At 39.8% G+C, this 22553-nt stretch overlaps 1 protein-coding gene across 2 annotated transcripts in view; it reads left to right on the top strand.

The window, feature by feature from the left end:
* LOC142143581 (ephrin type-A receptor 3-like) overlaps nt 1-21985 on the top strand; it is a 174192-nt gene extending 152207 nt beyond the window's left edge. For both annotated transcript variants that reach the window (XM_075201529.1, XM_075201528.1), the window contains 5 exons: nt 14201-14410; nt 14913-15062; nt 18640-18833; nt 19495-19635; nt 21115-21985. In XM_075201529.1, the coding sequence (XP_075057630.1) occupies nt 14201-14410; nt 14913-15062; nt 18640-18833; nt 19495-19635; nt 21115-21214 (795 nt within the window). In that variant the 3' untranslated portion in view covers nt 21215-21985. The remainder of the gene's footprint in view (nt 1-14200; nt 14411-14912; nt 15063-18639; nt 18834-19494; nt 19636-21114) is intronic.
* Nucleotides 21986-22553: the final 568 nt, after the last annotated feature.

Here is a 22553-nt window from a genome sequence, read left to right as displayed (position 1 = left end):
ACCAACCCAGTGGGCTGTCACAGTCATATAGTCTTTGGTTTGGCCACTTCCACTTGTCCACATATCTGTGGTTAAGTGAACAGTGGGCAGAATGGCATTTTTCAGCGCAATCTCTACATTTTTACACACTTTTTGGTATAGTTGTGGAATAGCTTTACGGGAGAAATGGTGTCGCGATGGAATTCTGTAACGCGGACACAAAACCTCAATTAACTGTGAAAAACCAGCTGCGTTTATGGTGGAGATTGGACGCAGATCTAACACTAACATTGCAGCCATGGCGTCTGTGATTCGCTTGGCGACTGGGTGACTGCTGTCATATTTGCTTCCCCTCGCAAAGGATTGTTTCACAGTTAATTGCTGAAATGTAGGACTGCTCATTTTATTCACCTGCCTCTGGGATGACGATTCACCCCCAGCAGCAGCAACAGCAGCAGCAGGACTAACGCTTTCTTCAGAGGAATCAATAATAGTGCCGGAGTCATCCAGCCTTAAGTGGGATGCCGGGCTAACTCCGAGCGCTACTGAGGATATTGATGAGGATGGTGTGGTGGGTGTATTTTGTGGCCGTCGGTATGTCGGTGAGCGGAGGGTCTTAGCTGATGAGGGAGTGCTTGTATTCTTTTGGGAAGAACTTTCAGCTTTTCCCAACACTTTGCCATGAACTCTCGTTAAATGGCGTAACATAGACGAGGTTCCAAGATGGTTAAGGTCCCTCCCTCGACTGACTGTGGCTTCACATACACTACAAATGGCTATACAATTGTTGTCTGGATTTGGGTAGAAATAATTCCACACATAAGAAGTGGATTTTTTTGTTTTATGCCCAGGCATGACAATGGCCTTTTTCTTGTCACGTGCCAGAACTGCTGCCACTGGTGCAGGACTTACACAAACAACCTCATCCTCATCAACATCCTCATTAGCGCCCTCGTCGCCTACACAAATCTCCCCCTCATCCTCTTCTAATTCCAAAGTGGCATCCTCAATTTGGGTATCACCGGCTACACTCGGGCTATTAAGGCACACATCAGCAGAATGCTCACGATTAGACATCCCACTGTTGGATGGACTCTCCACAGGGATTGTTGTCATTTGTGAATCAGAGCAAATATTCTCCTGTAATGCCTCACTGGTATCTTGCAGCTCAGCTTTGACGCGTAACAGTAGTTGTGCACCAATTGTAGGCTGGGTAACTTTTTGGGATCTGCCACTAATAGCCAAAGGTGAAGGCCTCATTCTCTCTTTGCCACTGCGTGTGTAGAATGGCATGCTTGCAATTTTTTTTTTATCGTCACTTAACTTTTGCTCAGTTACACTTCGTTTTCGCTTCAATACAGTAAATTTTTTTTTGGTTTTTGTTTTTTGCACTAATTTGAAAACACTCTGTTGTTTGACATCGCCTTGGCCAGATGACGTACTGGGAACACTAACATCAGGACTGGTGACAGAACCTGGTTGCTCATTTAGATCATATGTGGACTGCTTTGAATCCATTGCGTAGATACTGCTGACAGATATGACTTTTGACAGCCAGAAATATTAATGCACAATTAGGGAGGACACCCCAAAAACACAGAGGAGTGCTAAAATTTATTGAGTAGATACTGCTGACAGATATGACTTTTGACAGCCAGAAATATTAATGCACAATTAGAGAGGACACCCCAAAAACACTGAGGAGTGCTTAAAATTATTGAGTAGATACTGCTGACAGATATGACTTTTGACAGCCAGAAATATTAATGCACAATTAGGGAGGACACCCCAAAAACACAGAGGAGTGCTAAAATTTATTGAGTAGATACTGCTGACAGATATGACTTTTGACAGCCAGAAATATTAATGCACAATTAGAGAGGACACCCCAAAAACACTGAGGAGTGCTTAAAATTATTGAGTAGATACTGCTGACAGATATGACTTTTGACAGCCAGAAATATTAATGCACAATTAGGGAGGACACCCCAAAAACACAGAGGAGTGCTAAAATTTATTGAGTAGATACTGCTGACAGATATGACTTTTGACAGCCAGAAATATTAATGCACAATTAGAGAGGACACCCCAAAAACACTGAGGAGTGCTTAAAATTATTGAGTAGATACTGCTGACAGATATGACTTTTGACAGCCAGAAATATTAATGCACAATTAGAGAGGACACCCCAAAAACACTGAGGAGTGCTTAAAATTATTGAGTAGATACTGCTGACAGATATGACTTTTGACAGCCAGAAATATTAATGCACAATTAGGGAGGACACCCCAAAAACACAGAGGAGTGCTAAAATTTATTGAGTAGATACTGCTGACAGATATGACTTTTGACAGCCAGAAATATTAATGCACAATTAGAGAGGACACCCCAAAAACACTGAGGAGTGCTTAAAATTATTGAGTAGATACTGCTGACAGATATGACTTTTGACAGCCAGAAATATTAATGCACAATTAGGGAGGACACCCCAAAAACACAGAGGAGTGCTAAAATTTATTGAGTAGATACTGCTGACAGATATGACTTTTGACAGCCAGAAATATTAATGCACAATTAGAGAGGACACCCCAAAAACACTGAGGAGTGCTTAAAATTATTGAGTAGATACTGCTGACAGATATGACTTTTGACAGCCAGAAATATTAATGCACAATTAGGGAGGACACCCCAAAAACACAGAGGAGTGCTAAAATTTATTGAGTAGATACTGCTGACAGATATGACTTTTGACAGCCAGAAATATTAATGCACAATTAGAGAGGACACCCCAAAAACACTGAGGAGTGCTTAAAATTATTGAGTAGATACTGCTGACAGATATGACTTTTGACAGCCAGAAATATTAATGCACAATTAGGGAGGACACCCCAAAAACACAGAGGAGTGCTAAAATTTATTGAGTAGATACTGCTGACAGATATGACTTTTGACAGCCAGAAATATTAATGCACAATTAGAGAGGACACCCCAAAAACACTGAGGAGTGCTTAAAATTATTGAGTAGATACTGCTGACAGATATGACTTTTGACAGCCAGAAATATTAATGCACAATTAGAGAGGACACCCCAAAAACACTGAGGAGTGCTTAAAATTATTGAGTAGATACTGCTGACAGATATGACTTTTGACAGCCAGAAATATTAATGCACAATTAGAGAGGACACCCCAAAAACACTGAGGAGTGCTAACATTTATTGAGTAGATACTGCTGACAGATATGACTTTTGACAGCCAGAAATATTAATGCACAATTAGGGAGGACACCCCAAAAACACAGAGGAGTGCTAAAATTTATTGAGTAGATACTGCTGACAGATATGACTTTTGACAGCCAGAAATATTAATGCACAATTAGAGAGGACACCCCAAAAACACTGAGGAGTGCTTAAAATTATTGAGTAGATACTGCTGACAGATATGACTTTTGACAGCCAGAAATATTAATGCACAATTAGGGAGGACACCCCAAAAACACAGAGGAGTGCTAAAATTTATTGAGTAGATACTGCTGACAGATATGACTTTTGACAGCCAGAAATATTAATGCACAATTAGAGAGGACACCCCAAAAACACTGAGGAGTGCTTAAAATTATTGAGTAGATACTGCTGACAGATATGACTTTTGACAGCCAGAAATATTAATGCACAATTAGAGAGGACACCCCAAAAACACTGAGGAGTGCTTAAAATTATTGAGTAGATACTGCTGACAGATATGACTTTTGACAGCCAGAAATATTAATGCACAATTAGAGAGGACACCCCAAAAACACTGAGGAGTGCTAACATTTATTGAGTAGATACTGCTGACAGATATGACTTTTGACAGCCAGAAATATTAATGCACAATTATGGGGGACAACCCAAAAGCGCTGGGGAGTGCCAAATATGAAGAAAAAATAATAAACCTCTATCCTCCTCTCTGCACTAGCGATTTTGGTTAGAGCAATTGCAAGAACAATATTGTATTCTTTCTCTGTCCCTGCTCTAATTAGCCTATGACTACACCCTGCTCTCTCCCTCTGTCAAATGGCGATGGATTGCTGTGGAGGCGTGTATTTATAAAGTTGAAGTATCGCGAGAACCGAGTCCCGAGATCCGACGACGTCACAATGACGTTCGGCCTCGATTTGGATTCGGAATTGGCGGGAGAGTACCGAGCTGCTCAGCTCGGTACTCGGATACCCAAAGTTCGGGTGGGTTCGGTTCTCGGAGAACCGGACCCGCCCATCTCTAATCACAACTATAAATCTGTCCCCACATTTTAAATTTACCTCCCCCTTCAATGCAGCATGGTTTTGCCCAGGTGCAAAGTTACACATTTTTTATGCTTTGCTCTCCTGAATGACTCAGGCCCTGTGAGATCTGAGATGTTTGCAGCATTTCAGTCTGTGCTAGCCCAAGACTGGGTACCTGTGCTTACCCTGTGCTATATAAAGTAGTAATATAGAGATAGATTCAGAATTCACCACCATTAAAAGAGTATTTTCTTTAAAAGGCTTTTTCAGTAGAAAAATATGAAAATAGACTTTTGTAGATATTTTTAATTTTATTTATTGATGAAACATCTTTAGAGTTGTTTCTTATGCGACATAACAGAATATTTTTTGTTGACCAAGGGTAAGAACAGTGTTGATGTGCGAGGGTGTGAATGCTGTTAATAGCCACGGTCATACTTGCCAACTCTCCCGGAATGTCCGGGAGACTCCCGCATTTTGTGAGAGTCTCCCGGACTCCCGGGCGAGTGTGGCAATCTCCCGAATTCTGCCCACTTCACTAGGAAGTGCCCCACTTCCTAGTGAAGTGGGCAGAATTAGATCCCAAACGCCGCGATTCCCGGTGAATCGCGGCGTTTGGCCCCGCCCCCGCTGTCAAATGACGCAATTTGCGTCATGACGTCACAGGGGGCGGGGCCGAAATGACGCGATTTCGGCCACCCACCCCGCCCCTTCACGCCCCCCTCCACTGGCTGGCTCCCGGAAGGGAGCTGAAGAAAGTAGGTAAGTATGGCCACGGTATATAGTATATCAAAAGAAACAGGTATGATTTATTCAACAAATGTCCATGAGATCCACAGCAAGAGCTTTTTTATTCAGAACAAAAATAACTGTGCTAATGTACACTTGACAAGCTGGAAAAAGACCGCAAAAAGGGACCAGAATAGACCCTGCGGTACAATAATCGGCCTCCTACTGAGCAAATGCTCTCCAATGGGGCTGAAGAGAAACTCTTAGCAACAAGAGTTTGGGGAAGGGTGGGAAACTGAGGCTCTGGAACTTTAGCTCTGGTGTCTTTCAATGGACTAAGATAATTTAGGACAGAAAAATACATTATTAGGTGAAAAAATGACTTGTATCGATTGTACATTTATATTTTATGTTGCAGCATGAAAGAAAAAAGTTTTTACAAAACTTCTGCAACTCGATTTTTTTTAACTGGCTTCTGCTATTTATTAAAAGCTTCTGTGTTTGAGTATTTCTCCAACAAGGCTAATTTTTCTTTTTTATGATAAAATGTAACACAAAATTACCCTAAAATGATGTTTCTGGCAACATCTCAGGTTTAGATTCCACAACGTTTTTTTTGTTTCATGTGGTGCTATTGTTAACTAAGCAAAGAACATAAGTACTTTGCAATGAGATCTACAGGTGAAGTCACTAGACTACAAGTATATTTACATACACCGTGCTATCACACACAATATCTTCCTGTTACAGATGCCAGTCCATTTGTGTATGTGTGTGTGTGTGTGTGTATAGATAGATAGATAGATAGATAGACCATACTTGCCAACTTTTCCTCATTGGCTTCAGGGAGATACCAGGAGAGGTGGATGTGTGGGGGCGGGGCTTGATGATTCACATCACGTTGGTGCCGCCCCCTAAACGAATGTCACAATTTTGGGCAATTACTGCAGGGGGCGTGGCTAAGATGATGCAATACTTGCATTATTAAGTCTCCCCCCCAGACACACACTTATCTATTGCAAAGGCGAGAACCGGGAGGTTGTCCTGCTCTCCCAGGAGGTCTCCCAAAAATTCAGGAGTCTCCCGGACATTCCTAGAGAGTAGGCAACTGTGCGTTAAAGAAAAGCAGCTAATGAATCTCTAGAGCCCGAAGTGTCTTTTACATTTCTGTCTCCATTACTGAAGTCATGCTGTCTTACCTATCAGTCTTTGATTAAATCTTGGTCTCCATGAAAATGGCCACCTCCATAGGCATCAATACATGGACATAGGACACAATTTCTGAACTGTGTCATCATGCCACAGATGGCGAAGCCAACCCCGTCTTGTACTGGCTCAGCATCAGGGAGAATGACAGACTCTTCAGGGAGTGAGGGAGATCACCCCTATTTCAGGGAGTCTCCCTGACATTCAGGGAGAGTTGGCAAGAATGAGATAGACTTATTAAGTATGGTACCTATTTTGTGTACTCTTTATTTATGATAATAATTATTGTCTTTCTGACCTCTGCAGAGATAAGCAAAACATTTATTCTGCATCTGCTTCTTAAAAACAAGGAATAAAGTAACAACTTGATATTTTGTGCTTACCGGCAGTTCTTAGGTTCCCCCCCACATGCAGAGTTGTGGCTGTTCAGCCAAATAAGTATAGTGCTTCCTTTTTCTACCTCCAGCTTAGATCACAGGTCAATTCAGCGAGGGTGACATTATAAAGAAGGTGACGTATACGTGTACGTTTTCTTCTCCTTTCAGAATACACACGTTGTTGAAGGTAGCATTATAAAAGGGGCATTTATAAAGAGGGGGGCACTCTAGGGCTCTAGAGCAGGAAGGCTTGCAGAGACGCTAGATTATCAACCCTTAGCATCCATTATCATTGTGTAGACACATGAACTCGGCCCAGGGTAGTTGCTCAGTTCAAAGCTATTGCCTGTGCAACAAAAGTTGGGGAGGACCACCAATGTTGCCTAATTGTAACTTTTGGAATGTATATATTAGTTTTATGATCCCTTGGATGGAAACTTGGATAGATGTGCTTACTATCTCTTTGCCTTTTCTGTATGTTGGGTCCTCTGGTGATGTCATACCCCACCCTCACTGGTGTCATACATACTCCCTGCTCCTAGGCCACACCCACAAGCTATTGTTGTGTGAGAGGAAAATGACACTTTAACAAGGTTTACAGTACAGCTGTGTAAAAGGATAAAGGTAATATGAGAATATGGGAAATAATGAAAATGGCACCTCTGCTAAATGCTGAATCCTGCAATCTGATTAACTAGCATCATAATAATTAGGTAAAGATGAAAAAAAATAATAAAAAATAATTGTTTACATTGAGTCAAATAGTATTGACAATGAAAAAATACAAAGGGAAGATAAAAAAAATGTATGTTTAGTGTTTCTGAAGCTTAGAGGGTATCACTAATAAGACTGGCTACTGTGTATGGGTGTAGTTACATGGTGCACCTACACACAGCAGTGTCTACTACATATATATGTATATATATATATATATATATATATATATATATATATATAGTAACAAATACACCAAATACACTTCGTGGATATAGTATTTTCACAAAAAGGTCCCAAAAATGTGCAAGCGATTCAAATATGGCTTCTTTAATGAAAAAAAAAAAGCTTTGCCTTAGATCAGGTGCAAACACACCTTTTATATTGTAGATTCATCACAAACACTAATGATGAAGTCAAAGTTAAAATAACTTTAAGGGCTAGATTTACTAAGCTGCAGGTTTGAAAAAGTGGGGATGTTGCCTATAGCAACCAATCAGATTCTAGCTTTCATTTATTTAGTACCTTCTACAAAATGACAGCTAGAATCTGATTGGTTGCTATAGGCAACATCCCCACTTTTTCAAACCCGCAGCTTAGTAAATCTAGCCCTAAGTGTTATCCCCTGCACTGCATACAGAGAGGCCCAACTAGAGCAAATGTCTCACGATCTAGAGACTTCTAATATAGCTAAGGCAAAATCACACAAAAGAATACAAATGCAAGTAATCATAAAATAGCTTTATAACCATTCTATAAAACTAGCAAAATGGTCCAATGCTCTTTAAAAAAAAACCTTTTATTAAAGTGACTTAAATTATTCAAGTAAATGATTGTACAACTTCTAAATTCTGAAACATTTAACTGGTAATAATATAATATCCACTTTAATTTAGCATAATTTCAGGGAAAATAGCATGTTACGGGAAGTGTTATTTGAGAATAAGGGGTCAGGTTATTAGTAAACTCATCTATCTCCTAAAACTGCTGTTACTGCATTGTGGTAGCTGCTAAGAACAATGAGGAACAGGTTTATATTTTGTTTTGAATGGGCCTGAATTTGTTTACTTTGTTTGGGTTTAGTGTTGTAGTAGTGAAGATATGATTGTTTTTGTAGTTTTAGGTGACAGTGCCTTTCACTGCTAATTGGATATTTCATTGCAACAGGGAAGACAGATTTCTCTGTTGCATGTGTCTTGTTCACAGTCCTATGTTAAATAATATTTTCAGCAGTGTGAGCTAGTGTGGAGGGAAACAAGAGAAGAGAACATTGTTGTCACCGTAGTTTGCTTCTCTCGTCTATCCCATGGTGGCATAGAATTAGGTTATCTTCAGCCTTAATCCAGATAGAACAATTCCCCTTGTGAATAAAATGAGAACAGGATCACTCAACCTACAAATATTCTGAGTTTATAGCAAAATACATTAATAGGATTATGCTACAAGGAAAAACAATTATGGTGTTTGGCAATAAGCTCAGGTGTGTGTGTGTGTTTTTGTGTGTGTGTGTGTGTGTGTGTGTGTGTTAGGAAATTTAGACTGTAAGCTCCAATGGGGCAGGGACTGATGTGAGTGAGTTCTCTGTACAGCGCTGCAGAATTATTGGCGCTATATAAATAAATGGTGATAATGATAATTATTCCTTTTCTTGTATCCCTGTATCAGCGTACAAATAGTTAAGAATTTTCAATGCGTAAAGGAGAAAACTGTAATCACACACTAGATATGCTGAAAATAGTATAATTTAGTAATAGTATATTTATTTTATTAACAATAGTATAAAGGATGTTTCTATACAAGAGTACAGAAACTGGGGATGAAGAGGGTCCAGCCTTCTGGGCTATAAGGGAACACTGTTCCCAAATCCTGAAATAAGTGACACTGTATTCATGGAACTTTTCTTGGCTTTGACCAAGACTTCCACTACTAAATCCAAAATCTGTCAAGTGAACTTCTTCCTTCTTTTAACCTCCAAAAACATCAATTTGAGAGCCTTAAGATCTTGATGTTCAAAGGCATGTTGTTGGAACAGATTTGGAAACTAAGAAATAAGCCACGGGGGCTCAGACTTCATCAAACAAAATGACCTGCGAGGCCAGAAGTGTATTATCGCTATTCCACTGCTCTTTTCACTTGAACTTTCAGAAGGACCTTGTGAATGACAGGTATAAGATGATAAACATAAACAAGATGAAAATACTAAGTCAGGGACAAGGCATCGGTCACTTTCTCTTGCAAAACATCAAATCTTTGAGAAAAATCTGAAATGTTTTCAATTGCTGGGAGTTGCTTTTACATCTACTTACAGAATGTCTTAGTAATTTGGTAAAAGCAGTGTTTGATTAATGGCCCCTTGCTGGGACATATAAAGTGGCATCTGAGAAGATCCAGATGAATATCCTTATTAGGATGTTTCGAATAAACTTAAGAGACATTTCTCCAGTAAGTGTCCCCTTCTTGCTCTGTAGGAGACTGCCACTTTTTTTATCAATTCTTATCTTTACATGAGACATGGCCCTAAATGCCTGTAAGAATGCCCTTGCTTGATTACGTTGGAAGAACTATGGTTTAGCAGAAGGATCCATTAACTAACCTTATCTAGATGGCCCAGAGAGCTGGCATTGAAAATAACAATAGTCCAGGTGCCAATCTGAGTTTGTTCTCCAAAGTAGGCTGGTGCTCATCTCAGTGAACCATGTAGTCCTCTGTTTTGTAGTTCCATTGATGGAGAAGACGTAGTTGGGGTTTCCTAAAGGGCCACCTTGCCCATCTCACCCTTGGGGATGTTGAAGATAGAATTCTATCCTCCCGAAAACCAACTCTCTATCATGATTTATAATGTCCTTTCCTCCACTTTCCTATCTTGTAACTTAGTAGGAAGACTATAAAGAGTCCCAAATAGATTAGCTTTTGGGCTGAAACCAGTTGTTTCTTATTCACGTTGACAAGCTAGCCGAAATGACTAAGGGATATATTTACTAAACTGCGGGTTTGAAAAAAGTGTAGATGTTGCCTATAGCAACCAATCAGAGTCTAGTTGTCATTTTGTAGAATGTACTAAAAAAATGACAGCTAGGGGTAAATGTATCAATCTGCGGGTTCTTCAACACCCGCGTGTTCAGCCTCTTCCGCGATTAAATTTCAAGCGGCGCTGCATTGTAAAGGGAAGTTAACCCTTTACAATGCAGCGCCGCTTGAAATTTAATCGCGGAAAAGGCTGAACACGCGGGTGTTGAAGAACCCGCAGATTGATACATTTACCCCCTAGAGTCTGATTGGTTGTTATAGGCAACATCTACACTCTTTCAAACCCGCAGTTTAGTAAAAATGCCCCTAAGACATTTTAAAGTCCAATCTTTGTGCTGTTTAAGTATTAAAAATTTGCAAAACAATATCATCCAGGTAGTAATATATTTGAATCATGTCTTTTATGACAAGAAAATGTCGTCGGGACAGTGGATTGTCAGAATGACATGTATTGAAACTGAAAACAGTAAAATACCTCTGATGCAAAGAAGCCACTTAGATTTCAAGATAGACCTTTGGATGGCAGAAATAATCTTAAATGATTCCATCTTGAATTTCTTAATTACAACCCATCTGTTCAGTGCGTTTAGATACAGAACCAGTTTGTAACCCATGAGAGTTTCTTTACTAGAAAGATCAGTGAATCATGCCCTTACAAATTTTCCTGCCCTTGCACTGGAATAATATATTTGTGTTACATCAACTCAGTTATGTATTTGAAGAGTGACAACTTTTTATCTTTAACTACTGAAACTGCTTTTTGAAGGCATTTTTTGGAGGAATACTTTTGTGTTCTGTAAGATATTCCTGAGAAATAATAGATTCTACCCAGAATGGATTCTGCCAACATGTGCTTGTAGAGAGGTAGAGGAACTAGCTGGGAATACCTTCACAAAGATTACAATCATGCCACTCTTTAGCAACAAACTTGGCTTGAGGTGCCCTAACAGGACCTTCTTGCATATTGTCTGCCATAATGATACATTCTGGCATCTTTAAATAATATATATTAAGGCAACACTGTGGCTTAAGCTAGGTGCACACTACAGAAATTTCCACCAACTTTTTATGCCGAGCGATTTTACATGCGATCGATGGTCCGATCGCTCGGTCCATGGACTGCATACACACTAGCCTTGTTTAGGACGATAAAGGGAAGAGTGGACGTCCCTTTAGCGACTTTTTACAGCCATGTTGTTGTGAGCAATGACTATAATTTCGTACTCACTGTTGTGGATCGGTCGGAAGTTTATACACACTACACAACGGAAACGAGATTGTAACGAAAATATTAAGCGGTACGACCAACCAAATGAGGCGACAATCGTCCATTTGGGCAGACTTTCGACCATCGTGTCACTGCACACACTGACCCGACTTTTGAATGAGTGGTCGTATGTCGGCTGATTGAGCCGATTATCGGACGAAAACCGTGTAGTGTGTACCTAGCATAAGTGGTGAGCACTTCTGCCTCACAGCACTGGGGTCATGAGTTCAATTCCAGACCATGGCTTTATCTGTGTGGAGTTTGTATGTTCTCCCCGTGTTTGCGTGGGTTTCCTCCAGGTGCTCCGGATTCCTCCCACACTCCAAAAACATACTAGTAGGTTAATTGTTTGCTAACAAATTGACCTTAGTCTCTCGCTCTCTATCTGTGTATGTATATTAGGGAATTTAGACTGTAAGCTCCAATGGGGCAGGGACTGATGTGAATGAGTTCTCTGTTCAGCGCTGTAGAATTTGTGGCGCTATATAAATAAATGGTGATGATGATGATGAATATATATTATCCAAGGGAAAGATATATAAATTATGTTTTGATGATTGTTCCGCTGCCCAACCAGAGATCTCATATAACCATGACAAACATAACATGAGCTTGTAAAGATTTGAAGAGATTTCTATTTCATCTAACACTGGAAAAAGGTATTATTTTTCATTATCCTGATATTAAGGCCTCTTCAGCACATTCTAACCAAACTCTAAGCACCTTAGCAACTGAAGGGCAACATTGGTCTTGGAAAGAGCCTTAGTTGCAATACAAAATTTCTTGAGATCTCAATCCATGTTCACAAAAAGAGAGTCTGACCCTGCTGTGGTACCGGTCAAAAGATTGTTGGCAGAAGAAAGATTAAAGGAAAACCTTCCTCTGACTAAAGAAGAGAAAACCTGTTACCAGGAGCACAAAAGAAAGTATCGCTGTTGGGCGACTGAAGCTACTTTTATTTTATTCTCAAATGGATCTGTGTCTTTCTGTTCTGTTGTATAGTGACATGAGGACCTCAGGAAGCTCTATTGTTATATCCACACCATTGCTTTTAAGTGGGTTTACTTCTATTGTTTTGTTCTCCCCAAGTTTATGCAGCTGCAACTGCAAATCCATTTCTTTCATGTCTGTAGAGAATTACTGTATCTGGTTCAGTTTTTATGTTGCTCAAAGTTGCAGCAGACTATACCAGAATGATGTCTTTTACAGGGATTGTCACTCGTCGTTATAGAAACCTGTGATCTGGCTGACACTAGAGTCGTTCTTATTTACAGCCTCTGTATACCAATCACAACATTATCTTTATACCATAATTCACTGAAATATCTTTATACCACTCATAATGACCCAAATAATGCTAGTGTCTGTGTAAGAATCATAATTACTGGCATTACAAGGCCGTCAACAAAATTGCACGACATACATTTCCTCACTTGTCTCAAAATATCTCCCTACTCGACACCTCTATTCTACACAAAATCTCTCTTCCACTCTCATCACATCCTCCCATTCTCGGTTACAGGACTTTTTTCGGGCTGCACCCACTTTGTGGAATTCCCTCCCTCGCACAGTAAGACTTTCCTCTAGTCTCCAAACCTTCAAGCGTTTTCTGAAAACCCACCTCTTCAGACAAGCTTATGATATTCCTCAACCACCATCTTAATCTTCCCTATTACCACCCTCTACACAGCTAACACAAGACAACAACCCTCTGTCCAACATTGGTACACACAAAGCCCACTCAGTACTTTTACCTTTGCATTCTAGCTGGTCCATTGTGCAATATGATGTAGCACATGCCCTTGTGTTTCAAACTCCCATTGTCCCATAGATAGTAAGCTTGCGGCAGGATTCTCTTACCTCTCTGTCTGTATGTATTACCCATTATTGTTTTATTAATGTTTGTTCCCAATTGTAGAGCGCTACGGAATTTGCTGGCGCTATATGAATAAATGATGATGATGATTTGTATTCAATTCATAATTCACTGGATTATTTTAGGTTGCTCATGTTACATTGTATCATTGCTACAGGCAGATTTTAGTCCAATGTGATAAGTGGCTTTGGGGGGTTATTATAGTGTCTTTAGTATTCCTTGATGGGAAATAATTTAATGAACTAAATATAGATGATAATAAGTGTAAGAGATAAACTCCTTATAACCATTTATTATAAGGTAGTCTGAACACAGTGTGAATAAACAATCTGCTGTACACGGACACTGTCCATCCATCTCTCCATTTGCTACATTATGTTATTCTCACTTTGCTATGTGACAGATCTTAGCCTCGCTGCTTCATACAGTTCTCCTGGCATCACGACAAGCACATATATCTTCTCATACCCCAGAGCCAGGCCTCGGCAGTCCCATTCATGCTCACTGTATTCTTCTGCTGTATACTTTTATGACCCCATCAATATACATAGTGTTTGGTAATAAAAACATGACAATGAGAAAGAAGGGAAAATTGAAGAACACGACAACAGTATCAGCATCTATAAAATACACCATCTTCTCGTAACTCATAGATATGTGTGATATTGATTATTTCAGTTCTTTCTTCAGTCTTGTTCATGTGTTGTAATGTTACCTGCGCGTCTTCTGATATTGATCCGGACGTCCTCTCTTACCTTGCAGAAACATGATGGCCAGTTCACTGTGATACAGTTAGTGGGGATGCTGAGAGGTATAGCGTCTGGGATGAAGTACTTATCGGACATGAACTATGTCCACAGAGATCTGGCTGCCAGAAATATCTTGGTCAACAGCAACTTGGTTTGTAAAGTCTCAGATTTCGGCCTCTCTCGAGTTCTTGAGGATGATCCTGAAGCAGCTTATACTACAAGGGTGAGTTTAGTACAACACCGCATCAGGATTTGATGTAATGGCAGTAACTCAGTATAACTGCTGTTAAAGATTAACACAGTTTGTTAAATTTCCTTTTTTTTGTCCCAGTGGTTCCCTATCTATTTCTGCCACATAGTCCTCAGTGTGTACCTTCTTTACCTGGTACCTTTATGTCATTTTATACATTGTTTTCTCTTTTCTTGATTCGTCAGTCCCATTCCTTTTCCATACTACTCTGCCTGAAAGCCCTTCTAGCTTCAGTCCTGTGCAACAGTATCAGGCAATTATTATAAAGCGGAGAACTCTTAGAGGCCCAGTGTCTCAAAGCACATCACATATTTCCACCCGTCAATGCAGATTGGTGACTTGCTAGGACTCTTTCAAAGGTGGTGAAACATTGTGACAATTTATTTTGTTAGTAATGACTATTTCATGTCTGTTTTAGAGTTTTATTAATTTATTTCCAACTGTTTCATTGAGATGTATTTTTTTTTCCCATTAGGGAGGTAAAATTCCGATCCGGTGGACAGCACCAGAAGCCATAGCCTACCGCAAGTTCACATCGGCAAGTGATGTGTGGAGTTATGGTATCGTGATGTGGGAAGTGATCTCGTATGGAGAGAGACCCTACTGGGAAATGTCTAACCAAGATGTGAGTTATGTGCTATGTTACATTACTGCAGAATGGCCAGGCCATGCAAGTTATCTTGATTGTTGAAATGTTTGGGACATGATAATTTGCAGGGCCTAACTAAGGGATCAGGCTGCCCTAGCTTAATACCCTTGTAGCACCCACTCTCCTTCCACACCTGGCTAATACTCGGTAGGCTAAAACTGATGGTGACGATGTGAAGGGGGCAGGGGTGGGCCAAGACTTTATGTTTACAGGAGGGCAATTTTGCATAATCATGCCCCTCCTTTACTCTGATTGGCTGGCCTGTGTTTAGCCCCGCCTTCCACTCGCGATTGGCCCCGTCCCCTCCCATTTTGATCGGCTGTTGTGACCTATTTTAAAGATAGGCTTTCTACTGCTAGAGGGGGGGGGGGGGCGAATGACCCGATCGCCCCTCCCCCTGGATCCGCCACTGGAAGGGGAAGGTGGTCTGTCACACCTGCCCCTTTGGCCATGCTGGTCTCTTCTATTTACTAATCATCAAGCATCAGCCCAAGAATTGTCTTCAGTCTTTAGGGAATACATCAAGATTGAAACCTTACTACATTTTTAATTATTTTTTATTTTTTACTTTAGAGAACGACTATTCTGTTATATTTTTAAAGGAATTTCAGTTTATACCTCTCCTTGTCACAATTTTGCATCCCCAGAAGCTTCACGACCTAGCCTGCAACCTAGTCATCCTATTGGATAGTCAGGCCCTTATAATTTGCCATATAGGTTAACTAAGATAGCTTTCCATATTATCTCTATATCTAATGTGCCAATAGGGTTTGAAGCCCAAGTCATTTCCCAAATATGCTGTACCTCATTAAACATTTATAGCATAAACTGTGTCTTCTGCAATGAGTACACTGTCACCACAACGTTGAGCTGAACTATAATTTCCTCCAATCCATGGTTCAGTTAATCTTGAATGATGCAAACACAGTTAACTCTTAGGAACTGCGCAATAGCAGCTTTAGATTTAATTATTTTAGATATCACCGTAGGTCAATATAGTTTTCTCTCAGAATATCTCATTGTTGTATGTTGGAAATAATGCACGCAAGAAAAACTGTGTCTACGAGCATATGTTCATTAAAAAGCATCTAAAGATGCGTCCACCTTTAAAACAGTAGTATTTGTGCCAGGTGTACATCAGGTATGTAAGTGTATATACGTGTGCTTCATGATAGCGTAGAGCAGTGGCTTAACAGTTTTAGTAACAAATGCTTAAATCATATTGGTCAATCATTATCATCATCATTTATTTATATAGCGCCAACATATTCCGTAGCGCCTTACAATTGCGGACAAACATAATAAACTAATAAACAAACTTGATAAAACAGACAAAGAGGTGAGAAGGCCCTGCTCGCAAGCTTACAATCTATGGAGAATCTTCAATCATGTGGGAATCTTCATTTCTGCAGTAGTCCAAATGGAAGTGTCAATTAACTCATATAGAATGTTTGTGACTTGATATAATATAGCCGCAATGTTAATGGTTTAAGTATTGTCAGCTGAAGGGGTCAATACACAATTAACCAATTAGAACTGGCTAGATAGTGCTGCTGATAGTCATCATCATCATCATCATCATCATTGCACATCATTGCAGCAGCCCTTCAGGCATATCTGCTTGTTCACCCACATCTAATTGTGTCACAATAAGGTGAACACACTCTTATGGTACTCATCCTATGCTTGCCCGGCTCTGCATGTCCTCTTCAACCACTACAGCTGTAAGTAGACATAAGTCAATGATAAGCGAAAAACTATGTGTACATATGTGTAGGCATGTGCAGTATGAAAATGCGTATTCTTCACAAACAAAAACAGAACCCTAAATAAGGCCCTTAATGTGTTCATTGTGATGTTACTGTGGTCCTCATATGAGAATTCCTGGAAGGCCCTTCAAATGTCAGTACAGCACCTGGTTTAGTCATTCTCTGCATATATATATATATACAAGTTAACCCGTGCATGATACTCATGCATTCTAGTCAAATCAAGCTACTTAAGGTGTTAAAAAGGTTCTTGTCATGCATTTGGGCCATAGCACAACGCCTCCTCAGGGGAAGAGCGTTACTTCCCGACGTAAGCTCCCTTTTTTAACGTGGTTTTGTCCACATGTCACCACCTCATAATTTTTCTCCATCACCTCATCCTTCATCTTTATTGCCACATCTATCCAGATGTCTATCCAGACACAGGGATCTCTCTCAGCGGTCCTGAGTATCACACTTCTCTCACTCTGTCACCCCCGGCAACCACCAACCACTCCCCACTGTCACTTCTCCTTCAAGAAATATATATATATATATATATATTTAAAATCTTTATAAACACTTTTAACAATTAACAAATTAAATTAACAAATTAAAAACATCTTAGTATACCAAATTTTAGCCCTTTCTAAAAAAAAATTTACACACACACTAAGAATTTAGTAGGTCAGTGTATAACTCCGCCCAGCAGGTGGCGCTGCAGCTTGGTTTTATTTTTTCCACACACACACAGACAGACAGACTAACACACGCCACTAGACATTTATATATTAGAGATATATTTATATATATATATATATATATATATATATATATATATTTATATATATTCTTTGTTATCTGTTATAGCTGTGTCATTTCCAGCTGAGATCTTTAATCTTATGTACTCCACAATATTCCTCTCTGTTAAAGTCACCTACATACAAGCGGGTCAGCCATTCTGTGAGCTGAGTCAGTAGTCTTGAGAATGCAGCCTGTCAGTTCACAGTTTTTCTCACTAGGGTCACTGGCTCCTAGAGCTTTCTCATGTATATTGGTGCAGCCTACTAAATAGTTGCATTACAGTCAAAAAGTAGCACATGACTCTTCAGTTTAGCTTGGGTTATCATACTGAGTGAGATGATTGCATTAACTTTGGTGAATTATATCAGGGGTGGTGGCGTTGTATACTGTAATGTGTTTAAATGAAGTTGTAATTTAGCATTAATTATAAAGAAAAATATATATATATGTATTTCCCATTTTACTTTAAGAAAATTCAAGACCATATAAGGCTAGGGTTCTGACAAGTAGACAGAACAAGGACAGGTCTGAGCAGTGATGTGAAAGTCAGGTTACCAATGTACTACAATTACTTCCCAATCAGAAACTATCACATCTGAGAGCATTAAACAAAGAAATATCAGAAGAATAGAAAAGAATCCATTCATATCTGAATTTAAATTATTTATCTCCCTCGCTTTATTACAATATGTGGATTATAGATATTCAGACCATTCTTTATCAACATCTGTTTTATATAAAACAGAAGCAAGTTGGATGTTCTCTCGTTTTTATTGTAAGTGATTTTCTTTTCAGAACATAAATCACATGAATGTCTTTTATCAGGAAGAGAAGGGCAAATACTCATTAGCACAAGTATTAATCACATCAAAGGTTTACATCTCTGCTGGAAAATGAAAGAGTGTAATGATGTCTATTGAAATGGTCTACACAGTAAGATCAAGAGAAATGTGATGAATGGGCCTTGCTTAATGGTAATTCATTTTAATAATTCTTCCCAGGTAATTAAAGCAATTGACGAAGGGTACCGCCTGCCCCCTCCAATGGACTGCCCTGTAGTGCTACACCAGCTCATGTTGGATTGCTGGCAAAAGTGTAGAAGTGACCGACCAAAGTTTGGTCAAATTGTCAACATTCTGGATAAATTCATCCGCACCCCAAGCTGCTTGAATGAACTCGCCAACAGCTCTGCATGGTAAGGTTGAGAGAGCAACATCCGTATTAATATTACAATTTTCCATCCTGTATGACCAATACTGTGAAATATTGACCCATTGCCTCTTCATTGTGGAATGAGATTGATCAATATGTGTCTATTATAGCTATTGTTATTTTATTAGCCCTGGGACAACTGCTGTCATTGTTTATGAGAAAGTGTTTGGATAACTGTTGGGTGTTTAGCTTAATGCAATACTGAGCAACTGATAATCACAGATGACCGGCACATACTCCTTAAACAGGCATGATATCCCTTAATGTGAAAGTTTTCCAAAAGAGGAATGATATACCTGAATATGTATGGTCAATTTGAATCAATATTCTTCAAGATGAATGGTATATTTGAATCTTAGAGCAGAATTGAAGAGGAGCACCATATATATCAACTTTATAAAGTATTGTGAAATTCCTTTAATTATGCAATATTAACGACATTAATCAAAGAACAAAGACTAGCATCAGCATTAGCTAGATGTTGGAGGCAGCAATTTTGTGTGCAAAATGTTCATGAGAAGGGAACCTCGTAATTCACTAAGAATCAGTGCGTGACTATTTGGTCAGGAAGTACCTCAGTGATGTCACTAAGTTCTGTTTGCCAGCATTGTGTGTAAGTGATTCCTCCCTTTGTTTCTTTACAGGCAAGACCCAGGCATGCAGGATGCATTTACAGTGACAAGTGTGGAGGAGTGGTTAGAGACAATTAAGATGAGCCAATACATAGAACACTTCACAATGGCAGGATATGTGACTCTAGACTCAGTGTTGTATCTAACCAACAGGTAGGAACCAAATGTGATGCAGTTACATAGTATTGATACAATAGATAGTATCTCAGCCAAAGAATGTTGCCTACTGCAATTTGATCTGTTGTAGCCATTAACAATTTAAGAGCGATTCCACTAGATTTAAAGACTGTTACATTTTACTAATATTATTAGCCTTTATTTATAGGGCGCCACAAAATTTCCATAGCACTGTACAGAAACAGACATTGAACCATACAGGGTAAAACCGCACTGAACATTTAACAAAAAATACCAGCACTTCGAACAAACAACGCTTGAACTGTGAAGTTGGAGCAGAAGAATAGGTAGAGAGACAGGAGGGAAGAGGGCCCTGCATGTAAGAGCTTACATTCTAAAGGGAGGGAATCTTACAGGAGGCATAATGGGGAGTCAGAGCAGAGGATCAAGAGCAAGAGTGGCAAGTAGGGGGGGATGAGAGAGGGAGGCCTTAAGGAACAGATGAAGTTTGAGTGCCCGTTTGAAGGAGCACAAATTAAGGGACTGTCAGATAGAGCATGGGAGGTTGTTCCAATGGAGAGGGGGAGCCCAGGAGAAATTTTGGATTCTGGAGTAAAATGAGATGATCAGAGTGGAGGACAGGCGACGGTCATTGGCCGATCACAGGGAATGGGATAGAGTATGAATGGAGCTTAGAGATCGAAGGGGCAGTATAGTGGTATAAGGCCTTGTAGGTGAGGAGTATGAAAAGGATTCTTTAAGGGAAGGGGAGCCAGTATAGGGCGAGGCAGAGAGGGGAGGCAGAAGAGGAGTGGTGGAAGATGAGTCTCGCAGCCGCATTGAGTATAAAACTAAGGAGGGGCGAGGTGGGAGAGGTGGAGGACATTGAGGAGAAGGTTACAGTAGACAGGAAATGATGAGTACATGGATGATGGTTTTGGTGGCATCTTGGGAAAGGAAGGGCCGGATGCAGGTGATTTTGCGTAGTTGAAAGTGACATTATTGGGCGAGAGATTGAATGTGGAGGGGTGAAGAGATGGAGGAGTCGAGGTAACAGAACAGGGAAACTTGGGAACAAATGAGATGGTAGTGTTGTTGACAGTGATCGAGATGGGTTGAAGATCTAGAAGGAAGGATATAGTGCATGCAGTGTGAATTATGCAATGTTCTAGTATACATTTTAACTAGTGTACTAGTATAAAAACATATTTTTGTCAACAATATGAGCACTATTTGGAGGGATCAGAATTATCTGCATTGCAGCTGACCTGGGGCCTAAATGCTGAAAGGGAGCTTATTACCCAAACAATTAAACAAACATTCTTTATATATGAGAAGCAGAATGTGATATGGTCACTCTGACCCATTCTTTTTACCCTTCCCTGAAGCCAAACAATTGCAGCATTTGGCTGACTTTCCCAGATACCTTGTCCAGTCACTAATCTACAGAGCTATAAGTAGCATGTAAACCTTGTAATGGCTATAAGTAAATTGTCTTATCTCTTGTTCTTTTAGTGACCTCTGCAAAATCGGCATCACGTTAGCCGGCCATCACAAAAAAATCCTGTCCAGCATACAAAACCTTCAGGCTCTAGGGACACATGTACAAATCTAATAGCACCCGTGGTGTTCACCATGTCCTTGATACTCTGCAAGGGATGTGCTGTGCACTACCAGAAGCAGTATAATCCGAGCCGCGATGTCGCAGTTGACCTTTCAATAATACAATACATACTGCAGGGAATGATACTATCTTCCCAAAGTATAAACATGGGCAAACAGTCTGGATTGCTAACTACGGTGCCTTTGGATAGCTGTTTTGGATGGAGAAAAAAAAAAATTTGAAAAAACTCCAAGCAACATAACACAATGTCAAGCCCTCTAAACCAAACGATTGTTGATAATACAACATGGTGAGAAGTGTCTGTGTAAAAGACAATGGGTTCAAGTGACAAAATATTTTCTGTGTTAATGGACTGATCAGTGGATAGGGGTCTTTTCTTTACCACATTGTCACACAAAACTGAAGAAGAGCAGATCTCATCTTGGAGCACAGTGGACTGTGGCGCCACACTCAGCTATTCTTAAGTTATTACTCATCAGACAGGGGGTGATAGACCTCATAAGTCATCACTCTTCAACTAGCAGGTCACAGAATGGTAACTTCTCACTTTATAACCACTAACATGCCATCTATAAACCGTAAGATATTATTATTTGTAGCAAATAATTCAACCTCCTTCTCTGAAATGCTTTAGAATGCATACTATATATTTCTGAATAAACAATGCATAGATCCTGATTCTCTATCTGCAGTTTGTAGTCATCACTCGTGTGCTCTGTCACACTGCATTGTCAAGAAACTCAATAAAATCCATGTAGCATTTGTACTGCTTCGATAGTCGTGTCTTTCAATAAATGGAGCCACAATGCACATGAAAGGAGGTTCTCTTATTTAATGCATTTGTATAGGATACTGGTTATCAAGCTCAAGGATATTGTAGCTCTCCGCAAAACCTATGTGCTTCATTGTCTGAGGTTCAATGCTTAAGTGGTTCAATTTTCTACCCACTTGCACAGATGTGGAATTCAACATATTTCAAATGTGTATTTCTTTTCATCTACAGTGGCTCAACCCATACCATGGAAATGTTACCACTTTTGTCATTGCAGAAAAGTGATTCCTTTTTTTTTTAATGACAAAGGGTGTGTGTGTGTGTGTGTGTGTGTGTGTGTGTGTGTGTGTGTGTAAACAATTGCATATTCTGTGACCCAGCTGCAGTGACAATGTGCTTGTGACTCCATCCTGTTCATCAAAAGAGATTCTAATTTGTATATAGATTTAGAACAAGTCTGTAAAGCAAACACATTGTAGCACAACTCTCCTGTGTTGGGTGTGTACACAATGTTGTGTTCATTTTGTGTGCCATAAATAAATGTTATGCCCCTTTTAA

Source organism: Mixophyes fleayi, chromosome 3 (assembly GCF_038048845.1).
Source record: "Mixophyes fleayi isolate aMixFle1 chromosome 3, aMixFle1.hap1, whole genome shotgun sequence".
In the NCBI taxonomy this organism is placed as follows: domain Eukaryota; kingdom Metazoa; phylum Chordata; class Amphibia; order Anura; family Limnodynastidae; genus Mixophyes; species Mixophyes fleayi.
The sequence above is the reverse complement of the archived record's forward strand: the minus strand, read 5'-3'. Positions and strand labels throughout refer to the sequence as shown.